Genomic DNA, 12698 nt, shown 5'->3' with positions numbered 1-12698 from the left:
CGCATTATACATCTTCCGTGGACTTCTTAGACGTCAGAATAGGTAACTGACCTAAAATGACCTAGGTCAACATTTTGTTCTAGGAACATACTGCCTGGCGTTATCTTTTGTCGCTCAGTCAAATGCAAAACTCAAAGCAATTTTGTAAGATGTTGGTCATCTTAACCTTCAAAAGGTTAAACAAGGTCAATGACCTGAAATGAGAAAGCGACATTTTGCTTAGAAACGGTTGTCTACGTTCTGGGGGCCCTTTGGAGTTCCAACCTGGAACTTAACCTTGTTTGACCTTTTTTGACCCAAAAGTCATGACCTAGGAATCTGAAACTTTTTACCTACGTTTTTTCACACATATCTTACTGTCTTTGAGTATGGGGTGGCCCGGTCTAGCGTCAGGTACAGAGGACTAAAAAGACATCAAGTTTTGCCGCCAGGAGTGTCTCTGGATTGAGACGAATCCCACCTGCAAACACCGACTCGCCCCGGCTGTCTAATCTCTTCTTAAACCACGTTCCTCTGTCCCACTAAGGGAGACGTGCTACTCCATGTCAATGTCTCTGTCAATGTCAATGCCCACCCAGGTGCTGATTGGAAGATACCAGGTGAGACTTTTCTTAACGTACCGCAGCAATTTGGAACCGCCTGCCTCCGACCACCACCGTCTTCATCTCTGACTTTTGAGCAGTTAAAATCTCGCATTTCAAAACGCAACTATTAGGGCATGCGCTTTAGTTTTAAGCTATGCTAATTGCCTGTGTGATTGTATGATAAATGTATGTACGTGTTTGATCTTTGCAAGTCAATGCGGATCCTATCTACTCGCAATTTATTTTCATTCACTTTGGTGTGTGCACACTAGGTTGCGCACATTTTATTGTCAGTTTAGAACATTTATTGGAGGCATCATCTGGCCTTGTACGTGTTTTATAGCATCGCGTTTCACCGTATCGCATCTTAGAATATAGATTTCAACGTTTTGTATTTACAATATCATATTGTGTTCTATGGTCGATAGTGTCGTATTTTGTCGTATATTTTGTAGCATCGACTTTTCTAACCTTTTTTTGTAATGTGTTGCAACCAGGTGCGTGAGTGGTGTAACGAACCAAAGCTACCGAACGTCGCAAGGAGCCGAAGGTCTGAAAAACCACCTCGTGGATGGTTTTCGAGCGAACAAATCCAAACGCGGAGATCCGCTCTTGCATCTGCCCAGAGTGATGACGTGCGGATAGTTGGCGAGTGGTACGTTTCGGCACTGACGGGAGGGTGAATGGCATCAAACGGTGTGCGGCCGGTCTGGCTTTTCGCATGGCACAGGTATTCGTTGGAGCACGGGTACTCGCTTTGTTTGGTCCCGCCGGTAGGAAATGTTTGCTGAAGTCGCATGTCTGTTGCACGACTTTCTCGGCCGCACATCGATCTTTCAGTTCGGTTTTACAGATGATGCATGCATGATATCCAGCTGGAAAACGAGATCTCTCTAACGCAGAACGGAGCAGATAAGTATTCGTGGTCCTGTTTTTGGCCCTGGCGGTACGCATTTGAAGCCAGGATGAGTGTATGCTGCCCTGCACCTTTTTGGCCCTGGCAGTCCGCATTTGAAGTCAGGGTAAGTGTACGGGGCCTTGCACCTTTTTGGCCCTGGTGGTCCGCATTTGAAGCCAGGATAAGTGTATGGTGCCTTGCACCTTTTTGGCCCTGGCGGCCCGCATTTAAAGCCAGGGTAAGTGTACGGTGCCTTGCATCTTTTTCACCAGCTGGTCACCAATGAAGGCAAGCGCCATGTATAAGGTACTCTGGTTTCTACGGGGCTGTTGTTACGTGTCATTTGTTTTGAAACTTTAGTGTTACACTGGTCGGTCGCGTGATAAGGTGTGTGCCTGCTCCAGCAAGGAAGGTGCGAAACGAAGCGGGCGCCAATGCTGCAATGACCATCTGCGTGAAGTCAGGAGCCAGACCATCGTCGTTCGGTGACTATGCGTCCGTCAGTCACCCAAACACACCGCTCAGCGACCATCTGCACATCAGCATTCTGCGCGGCTGTAAGGATGGGACTGCCAGGGAAGTTTCCTACCCCTTTTTTATGAAACATCCCCAGAAGACGAGGGACGTCTTTGACACGTTGTCCGCACTGCTTGGCGTCATCAACTGCGCACCATCTGTCGGCATTCAATCCGACGACCATATCGCCGCTAGATGGCAGGACCGGAGTCCAAGTGGCGTGGCTTTGAATTGCCAGTTTGGCGCCGCCAGCGGCGGAAGCTAGGGACGCCTGGCGCCTCTTTTTCTCCTTTTTTTTACCCATCTATCAACCTGGTGGCGAGCGCCAAAAATTTGCATCCACAAGTATTCTGACCTTCACTCATAACCCATCCAACAAGCCAACAAAAAGGTTCAGTGCTTCTGAGACTCCAGGCCTCATCTACCACCTGCTGTCTTTAGCCAGAAGATTCGAAATGCTGGCATACCACCATCCCATGTGTTGTCATGTACAGCTGCGTACGCGCGGGCGATCGTGGCTCGGCACCGGATCAGGCGCCCTCCCGTCTCCACCCATCCGCTCCTTGCTTAGCATCCGATCATGCAGGCGCCCTCATCCGCGCCCTCCCGTCTCCACTCACCCACTCCCGGCTTAGCACCGAATGAGGCACCCCTCTCTCCACCCACCCGCTCCTGGCCAGAACGCCGTCGCTCAACAATCGAATACATTTATTTCCTTACAAAATATTCGAACGACTAAAACATAAAATATCCGATGACGGCCGGACGGCGCCCCCGGCGGGAAACAGTGGCTCACACGGACACTCGCACGAGCGCGATCGCGGCGCGGAGAGACAGACAGCAGGAAGGTTGAATTCCGCAGCGGAGCAGCGCGCCCCGTCGCCCCTAATGGCCCAATCACACGTCAGGTCAGGTCAGGTCAAGTCCGGTCGCGTCAGGTCGGTCCGCCGACTGCCCGGCGCCTGCAGGATAAAAGTCCCCAGTCCCACAGTCCTGCACACATCACAGCTGTCGACGTCGTCTGGCGTCGGGCGACCGCGGCGCGCCCGGTGGCACACGCCGCGCCGCCCGCCAGGCCGCGGCCCGGCTAGAACTGGAAGCCGCCGCCGACCGCCGCGTCCGTGTCCACGCTGAGCTGGAAGCCAGCGGCGTCGGCGGCCGGCTGCGCCACGTGCGAGTCCTCGTCCTCCTCGTCGCTGAAGTACTTGCTGATGATGGTGGCGGCCTTGTTGTAGATGGTCTCGTTCTCGTGCGACTGCAGCGCCTCGATGCGGTCGAGGCCGCCGCACTCCTCCACCTGCAGCGCCACGGTGCCCTCCTGGCCCATCTGCTCGGCGAACTGCGGACGGGGCGCCGATGGCGTCAGACAGCGACAAAGGCCAATACAGTCCGGCACGGCTCACATACGACGCCACCGCACGCCCTGGCCGGTGGCCAGCCGAGGACACACAGACACGTATTCACAGCACAACTAAGGCACCGTCAGTTAACAATGCATCGCACTGGGACAATTTCCAACACCAAAACACTCCTCCTGTGGATCAGTCCTATCTGCACATAAATCAACGAGCAGTGCAACCTTTCACAAAGCGCACGTTTCAAGCGCGCGGCGCCACGGCGCGCGAGCCGGCGAGCGGTCCGCGGGTGACGGTCTCGGCGCCGCGCTCCTACCCGCAGGATGTTGGAGAGTGCGTCCAGGATGACGGTGACCAGCTTGGCGTCCTCGGCGGCCAGCAGGTCACACAGCGGCTTGACGACGCCCAGCCGGCAGAACTCGGCCACTTGCTCCTGGGAGCCTCCCGACGTCAGGTTCAGGATCACCCAGACCGCCTCCCGCTGCGACCGGTAGTCGCCCTGTCCGACACACCCGCCAGCGACGGACGCACGCGTGAGAACAATGGTGGAACCGACCGCAGACACGTCAGGCTGCTCCGTCCGTTGCGACGGCGGCAGCCGAGGGCACAACACGCCACACCACAACAAACCACTCACAGCAGCGGCCGGGCGGTTTGCCAAAGGGTGCCGAGGACGCAGGATCACGTGTACCGATAACGGCACGAGGACCACGAGCACCGGTACTACGCTGCAAATGGTCCGTGGCGGGCCAGGCGTACAGCCCGCCGTCGCCGCCGCTCCGCTCATCAACGCACCTTTTGCAGCACCTCCAGCACGGGCGCGAGCAGGCCCGCGTCGATGACGGCCTGGATCTGGTCCAGGTTGCCGGCCGTCACGTTGCTGATGGTCCAGGCGGCCTCCTTGACCACGTTGGGTTTGGTGTGCGCCAGCAGGCGCGGGAAGTAGGCCATGGCGCCGGCCTTCACCACCGTGTCCGTCTGAGCGTCGCTGCCCGTCACGATGTTGCCCAGCGTGCGCAGCGACGGCGAGATGATGGTCGGCTCCTGACGGGGGAGGGGGAGGGTGAGGGGTCAGGTGCTGCTCATCCGGGACGCGGGCCGGCTGTGGAGGGAGTACGGAGCCGCGAGACCGCGCGGCGCCGCGGCGCGAGAGCGACGGTTACAGGACGAGGCACTAGCGCAGCTACTCTCAACATGACCGCCAGACGCCCCAATGCTGAACAGATCGGGAAAGCACGGAGAAGCCAGGTATGTGCAAACCGGATCCCAGTACACGTAACTCTCAGACCACAGATCACGAAGTCATTATCAAGTCATTGGCTAACATCAAGTGGGCTTCACAACGCACTCAGCTGCTGAGGCTTTATGGCGCCGCGTGCCTCTCGCTCTGGCAGGGAAGGCGGGCACCGCGGATAATAGAACCAAGCACCTCCGTTCCCTAGACGTGCGGCTTATCCACCAAGCCACCGATACCCCGATTATTGCGGTGCACACCAACTGCGCTGGTCATTTTGCGCCCAAAACGAGCAACATGGACATCAGCGTCAGCACAATGTGTGTACTCTCCATTGGTAATGCAGACTTGACAGTGATACCACAGTCAGCGACCGTTGGAGAGCCATTCCTGTGGCCTAGATTTTGAACACGCACCCACATTGGACATGGTTACGCGTCTTCGATCTGGCGTCACTCATCACAGAGAGAACTAAACAAAAACTGATGTGATATGTGACATGACAGCACCCAGCTATGGCGACAGACAACAGTGACATGGGAGCCCAGTCGTGACGGCAGAGCCATGACATGACGTCCCACCCCGTGGGAGCCAGAGCGCATGGCCCTCGTACACCCCGTCCACCGAGGACTGTTCTGCCCCGCACCGTCCATTGTCCGCCACGTCCACCAGACAGGCGCGCGCACGCGACCTGGCGCATGCGCGGCCGTCCCCTGCAGCGGCACCCACCTCGGAGCCGAGCAGCTCGACGAGGCGCGGCACAACGCCCGCCTCGATGACGCGCTCGATCTTGTCGTTGCTGCCGTCGGTGAGGTAGGAGAGTGCCCAGCACGCGTCCGTCACCACCTCCGTGTCCGTGTGGTGGATGAGGAGCGCCAGCGCCGGCAGGCACTGCTGCACAGTCTCGAACGGCGGCGGCGGGTTTTTGTTGCGGCACAGGTTGCTGACGGTCCACGTGACGTTGCGCAAAAAGTGGGCGTTGGTATCGGGCCGCACGAGCGCCAGCAGCGGCGGCACGATGCCGCAGCCGATGGTGTAGTCGCGCAGCTCCGGCCCATCGCCGGCGATGTTGCCCAGCGCCCAGACCGCCTGTTCGGCAACGTGCTGGTGCTCCGAGCTGAGCAGCGCGATCAGGTGCGGCACCGAGCCCTGGTTTGCCACGAACTGTCGGCAGCAGGGCGGCGCCGGTTACATCAGGCGCGGCTGCACGGGCATACGGTCACGGGTGAGAGCCGCCCACACACAATCATCCCCAGTGACTGCAGCGTCCTCCGTCGTTTGATTGGTTTGGCCTCCTTCAGACGTTACAGACCAGCCGCTACGCCGTCCAACCGGCGCGCCAGACCAGTATCTGGCTCCTGACATCGCGACCGGCGCGCCGGCCGACCGCGTTACACACCGGCCCACAGCGCCCCCCGCCGGCGACTGACCTTGGTCTGCTCGGAGGTGCCCGAGGCAATGTTGGTGAGCGCCCAGGCGGCCTCGAACTGTAGCTGCGGGTTGTCGGCGTGCGTGAGGAAGCGCACACAGTGCGGCACGATGCCCGCCTGGATCATGGTGTCGATGGGAGGGTTGCGTTCCCGGCTGAGGATCTTGCGCGCCGCCTGCACGGCCGTCAGCTGCGCCGACTTGTCCGAGCCCAGGATGCCTGCCGGCCGACACCAGCGTCAGTTAAGTCTCCGCGGCCGTCCCGCACCGCTTGTGACACGCGGCCAGCGCAGGCACCGCCGTCGGCAGAGGTGGGCCGCGTCACGTGGAGCGCGCGGGAAGCGAGCGGACGCGACACGAACGAGGGGCTGACAGTGTCGCCGGAGTTACGGCCAACGTGACCAGGTCCGCCACTAACATTGACATCATCATTTCCGCCGTCTAGTGATGGCCAACCGGACCGGACTTGGGTAATCACACAATGACAAAATACAGGGACACCACACCACCTGCCCGTCAGTGACTGCCATCATTCATCAGCAGCCAGCGAAAATACGCCAGATCACTGCGGCTGTTAGTCTCGACGTCCCCGGACGCTCTGAGGCCATTACGAGCACTGTTCGGGGATGGACTTTGGACTGATACTGGCTGCCTGGAGTAATGACTGCGGTCATAGCTGATCATCAAAAACCTTATGGAACGCAAAAATAGTTCAGAATGGCACATGCTTTTAATTTATCTAATACGTCACGAGAGCGTCAATGACGAACAGTGCTAGTCAAACCGAATAAACACAAAAGTGGCATTAATCCAGGGCCAGAATTTCATAGGACTGATTACACTTAAATCTAGGGTGGCATTGTCAAATTTCCACACATGACATGTTATATGATGAAGGATAAAACAACACACACCAAGAGGCAAAAACATTATGGAGCACAAATATGCAATCTCTTACTCACAAACACACTCTCATGGCACAAGCTCTGCTGGTTAGTCAAAATACATGGCATTTGCACGCTGCAGCCTCACTCACCAGAGACTAACGCCGCGAGCGGCAGGTCGCCGTCGACCGAACCACCTTTCCAACACACAACATCCTATCAGGATGGACAGGGACATGACACCGCCCAAGGCACGTTCCACGTCAATTGCAGCACCGCTCACTGTACAAACCAAACACATCAGCTGCACACGCACTCCCCCTGTAACACAACTTTACAATGCTCGCTACACCATGCAGGAAAACTGCATGTTGTGGTGCCGCAGCACCAAACAACTGGCTGATGTGCGTTGTCAGACGCTTGAGCCATCAGTCCCGGCCGCAAAGCCCGCCACCCCGACCCGGCCTGGGTGGGATCGGTTCGGGTCGGTTCGGATCGGTTCCAGTCCACTGACCTGCGACGATCTCGTCGATGCTGAGCGACGGCGGCTTGGCGGAGTTGGCCTTGGTAGACTCCTGCAGCGGGCTGGTGGCCGCGTCCTCCTCGCTCAGGCAGATGTTGCGCCGCTTCAGGATCTGGTCGTCCTTCTTGGCCTTGCGCAGCTCGACGCTGGTCTCCTGGCGCCGGCGGCGCAGCTCTTCAGAGTCCTTGCCGCGGTTCTTGAAGGTGCGCATGCGCGCCGCCGATCCCCTCTCCTCGGCAGACATGCTGGCTGGCTGGTTGGATTATCTGCTGGAGACACAGGTACAACATCAGCACAGAGCTCACAGATATGCCAGAGAAAACTGTATGGGAGCTTTACACAGCATCACACAAATGAATGCTGAGGGCAAAAATTGCTGCCCTTGTGGTAACACATGCAGACTGCATGTAGAAGAATTGTGATCAGCTGAAATGCATACAAACTGGCTGCTAGCAAACACACAGAAAGTTTGAGGACCAACAAAGCAATGCATGAACTAAGTGAATTTAAATTTAATATGTTGAGTGGTGAACACATTTTGCAAAAGCAAAAGGTCACTAGACCTTCACACACATTCAGATGGGGGTCAATTTGACCCCACAGGTTTTTCCAAAATGATCTCCGAACAGTACAGCATGACCATGCCAAATTTTGCAAATCTTCTAAAACAATCTTATTAGAACTATGAAAAGCTGTTCATTTATTCACCAAACCAAACCAAAGAAGCCATTTGTGTACAACCCAATCTGAAAAAAGGCATACTGTGCCCAATAGCTAAGTACATTGATGCCCTGGAACCAACCCATGCAAACGATGTTTAGACAAATTTATGCTGAATTGGGATCTATTTTAGCTTAAAACACCATTCTGTGCAAGTCTTTACATGGGACCAATTTTGGAAACATTGTGGGAGAAATTTCTCAACTAGAGCAGCACCTGATATATTGGTGCATGTCCTAGAATGATGCACACACCAGGCCAAAAAAAATTGTATACAAAAACTAAATGCACGCAGATAACAGGCACTACATTTATCCCAACTGTGTCATATTTCTTAACCTCCCACCTTTTGGTCTGCAGATGTCTTGCCACCTTTTGCAGACCCATTACACCAAAACCCACCAATGAAATCTAAGTCCCCTGACAACAGGTGGTATGCAAGCTGGGGCTTTTAGCTCACATAACCTTCTGCTGCCTGAGCTGAATAAGAAGCCCAGCAACCAACAACTGCATGCCAAACTAACTATGTGCCATGGGGCCTCAAAAGTTGTGTCTAAAGCATTCTTGTTTGCAACATTTTTACACAATTTCAAATACTGCAAAATTAAATAAGTAAAAGTGTGATGCAAAACACCTCATTGCAGTCTGTGACATGTTGACCCTTCTTGACTGTTGAAAGCAGAACCAGAGATTATTGGTTGATAAGATGCCAATTAGGCCATAAGGAAAATCCTGGAGACACATGGCCTTGCTCAGTCTTCAGACCAGCCCTACATCAAGCCACAAGGCCTCAGCCAGCCTGTCATCAGAAATCAGAGGCTGAGAAATGCATCATCAAAGAAATCTGGCTGCCCTACTTGGGATGGACAGGATAAGATCCTGTAACATCTCACTGACCAGTCCATCACCTTTTAGGAGACCAGTTGAATAAGTATATTGGAGGCATTGGCTGCTGAAATTATCATTCACCCTTCTCCTTCTTTGTCACATAGTCCTCCCCCCCCCCCCCATGCACTGTAATAAGTAAATCAGGGGCAGCCACACATAAAACTAATGGCACACATCCAATGAAACTATTGACATAATGCAACTTATATGCTAGTGAAACAAGTATGATGTTCCAGCAGCAATGGATAGTGTGTTGGTCATGTTGCTCACAGAGAATCCAGTCTAGATAATTTTTTTTAAAAACTGGATTTCCCAAGTTTAGCCTACCCTAGCCTTTAATTTTGGCACGAAGAGCACAAGATTTCAAACCCATTACCTCCACTTTGACCTTGAACATACTCAGAATATTGAGTGAATTTTTAATGTTTCATCAGAGCTTGAGCTGTTCTTGGTACATAACTGAAGTTTAGCATTTGCTTGTCATTTGAGTAATAAGTGTCAAAGGCACATCTTTACAGCTTGATGCTGCATCAGACTGCAAAAATCCATATGTTATGTCAAACATTGCCTAACCTAGCAGCAAAAATGTTAAATCCTACTCAGTAGGTTGTGGTGTACATCAGCACCTAATGTTAAAAAACATGGTACATCAATTGTTTTTTAAGGCAGAACACATCATAAATAATTATAAAACTGGTACATCTATACTCTTACCTTTGAACTTGATAATTACAACAGCAAACATCTGAGCACTGCAAAGACACAGCAATGGCGACCCTGACACCATTGCTAGGTTATTGGTGTGGTCACATTATTGCGCATCAAAAACCATAAAAATGTATCAGCCAAGGTAACAAGAATGCAGTGAAATAAGTTTCTTACATATCCAAGCCATCAAGCAATATTGCATAATTGGAGTTGTATGAAGTGGGATCATTTAGGGCCTTAGTATTACTGGATTTACCATAATGACAGTTTGACCAATAGTAATAATGGCTTACTATTACTGCCTTTATTATGCTTAGTACTACCAACATTGCAGCATTACATTGCCTGCAAATTGATGCTTCTTAGACATAAGATGCTACAAGTAATTCTTCAGGCAGAACATATCACAAATAGCCATAAAACAGGTACATCTACACTCTTACCTTCAAACCTAAATAATTACAAAATGAATTGAAGTGGCGGGCAAATATGACGTCCAAATATGGTAGGAGCATGACATGGAATATGACCTTGCAGGACACTGAGTTGAAAGGGGATAGGGTGGGGAGGTTAGGCTAGACTAGGCTAGACTAGACTAGACTAGACTAGACTAGGTTAGGTTAGGTTAGCCTAGGCTAGCTTAGGTAAGGTGAGGTAAGGTTAAATAAGGCTAGGTTTGGTTAGGCTAGATCATCTTGGCACTCAGTCTTGAAATTCAGTCATACTATGTCACTGAACGATCCCACTTCATGCAACTCTGACGATGGATATCACTTGACTGCTCCAATATGTAAGACACATTTCATTGCATTCTTGTTACCTTGGCCACATGCATTTTTGCAGTCTTTGATGAACAATGATGTTGTGGCCACACACCAATGGCATAGCAATGGCATCAAGGTTGTGGTTACTGTGTGGTTACAGCACTTGGATGTTTGCTATCATAATTGTTTAATTAAGTTTGAAGGTGAGGGGGTCATGGTATACATTGCCACCTAATGTTAAAGAAGAGCACTGTACCTCAATTGTTGTTTTCAAGGCAGAGCATCTAGTGAATAATTGTAAAACAGGGCATCTAAGTTCTTACCTTGGAACTTAAATAACTGCAAAAACAAGCATCCCAGCACTGCAAACACGCAGCAACCGCAACCCTGGCACCATTGCTATGTGTGATCCCATTACTTTGCATCAAGAGCCATGCAAATGTATGGGGCCGAGGTCACAATAATCCAACAAAGTATGTTTCTTGTGTATCCCAGCAGTCTTCTGTACTGTTTGTACATTGGTTGACATTTGGGGGGGGGGGGACAAATGTGATGTCTTTGGGTAGGGAATGAAAAGCAAAATGAGAACATGATGGCCAAACAACACTTCTTAATGTGGTACATATATATATGCATGGAACATGGATGCCGATGAGACACTGGGCTGAAGGGGATAGGGTGGGGTCAGGTCAGGTAAGGTCAGGTTGGGCTAGGTTAGGCTAGTTTAGGCTATGCTCTGGACTATCCCGACCAGTCTGTTTCATAAACATACCTACACACACTAAGAAACATATTGCATTGCCTTATTATTGTTACCTAGGCCCCACACACTTTTTATGGTGTCCTTGATTATCAGTAATATTGTGCCCACACAATGATAACACAGCAACTGCACTGGGGTATCAAGGCGGTGGAACATGTGGCAGTCGGGAGCTTACTTATGCAATTATTAAATTTTGAAGGAAGGAGCATGAATTGAGCTGCATAATTATTTACATGTCCCAACTTAAACACAACAAATGATGCACAATGCTCTTTTTTAACATTAGGTAGCAATGTATACCCACACAGGTGAGAGCATAATGTACCTGTTCTGATTATTCACATGTTCTCCATTAAAAGATCTGATGAACAATGCTCTTTTTAAACATTAGGTACCAATGTAAACCTACACCACTCAGTAAGCCGAAATACTTGGTAATTGGTGCATGGTTACTACCTTTTTCACTCTGTACAAAGCTTTAAGGAATAATGTTCCAGAGGCATTCCCAGACAAAATGTACTCTGAAAACATTTTTCATGCAGATTACCAAAAAGCCCAGCATGTTTCAGACTCTCAAGATATGCAGGCGTGAGCGCAGGGTCAAGCACACATGTCACACAAACATCCAGGTGGGTAATTAATTTTTGGACCAGGCACTGGGCATTCTTCACACAGGCATCTCTCTAACAGTCCACTATCCCGCATTTTCACCACATACCATCATATGCAGCAAAATAAATGCAAAACTTTGACACTTTTGCGCACGTGGTAACCTTGCAGCACTGAAATAATCTCGCATATCATCGGATGTTCGTGATTTTGGTGGGCCTTTCAGTGTCACGTGCAGCGCCACGTTTGCCTAAAATCCTTTGTTACCCCCACGAACTAACAATAGCCGAGGAATCCAAATCACAAATGAACTAATAATCCTACGCATCACCTTAAATTCACCAAACAGAATGAACTTACCGGACGTATGTCAATATAAAAAAACAATTCCGGTGCAGCGTAACCCAACCCGTGGCAATGCCGCGCCAGAAATGCGGTCTGAATTGAAGTGCAGCATCTAACGAATGACCAATGATTACAGCTGATCTTGTAGGGCAGCTTTCGAATCAGCCAATGACAGTTGAGGATACATCGAAATAATAGAGGTGTTAGCTGGAAATATCAATATATTTAGTGATGAAAATAAGCGTATTAAGTTAAATTCCCTTTTTGCTCCATTTATTGCCCAAGTTTTATGTTGCTTTCGAAATTAATGGAATTTAGTGCCTTTTAAAAAATTTCCTATGTAAGTTCTGATATTTCAAATCACTTCTGGCTCAAGTTAATTTTCTCGGCCAAGATCTGGGGGCCTGTCGTATTTATGCCAAGCTATTTTGGCAGTCCCCAGAAAGAGGTCGGGAGCTGCAAACGAGGTAACAAATGAA

General features: G+C 51.0%; 2 protein-coding genes across 3 annotated transcripts in view; one reads left to right on the top strand and one right to left on the bottom strand.

The window, feature by feature from the left end:
• The window catches only part of LOC119102799 (importin subunit alpha-5-like), a 10148-nt gene extending 8220 nt beyond the window's left edge, over positions 1-1928 (top strand). The window contains exon 5 of the mRNA XM_037226251.1: positions 1887-1928. Coding sequence (XP_037082146.1) covers positions 1887-1928 — 42 coding nt within the window. The remainder of the gene's footprint in view (positions 1-1886) is intronic.
• Positions 1929-2688: 760 nt separating this feature from the next.
• LOC119103756 (importin subunit alpha-5) lies at positions 2689-12315 on the bottom strand. Of its 2 annotated transcripts, none has more exons than XM_037227396.1 (7): positions 12235-12315; positions 7414-7688; positions 6018-6235; positions 5317-5751; positions 4149-4397; positions 3670-3852; positions 2689-3337 (listed from the first exon to the last, which is right to left on the bottom strand). In XM_037227396.1, the coding sequence occupies exons 2-7, from the start codon at positions 7664-7666 to the stop codon at positions 3086-3088; spliced, it is 1590 nt and encodes a 529-aa protein (XP_037083291.1). In that variant the 5' UTR covers positions 7667-7688; positions 12235-12315; the 3' UTR covers positions 2689-3085. The 2 variants fall into 2 exon arrangements, with proteins under 2 accessions (XP_037083291.1, XP_037083292.1); XM_037227397.1 differs by having other exon boundaries at positions 7414-7691; positions 12235-12309.
• Positions 12316-12698: the final 383 nt, after the last annotated feature.

This window comes from Pollicipes pollicipes, unplaced genomic scaffold, assembly GCF_011947565.3.
Source record: "Pollicipes pollicipes isolate AB1234 unplaced genomic scaffold, Ppol_2.1 Scaffold_5724;HRSCAF=6776_pilon_pilon_pilon, whole genome shotgun sequence".
NCBI lineage: Eukaryota > Metazoa > Arthropoda > Thecostraca > Pollicipedomorpha > Pollicipedidae > Pollicipes > Pollicipes pollicipes.
This window is presented reverse-complemented; position numbering and strand designations above follow the sequence as displayed.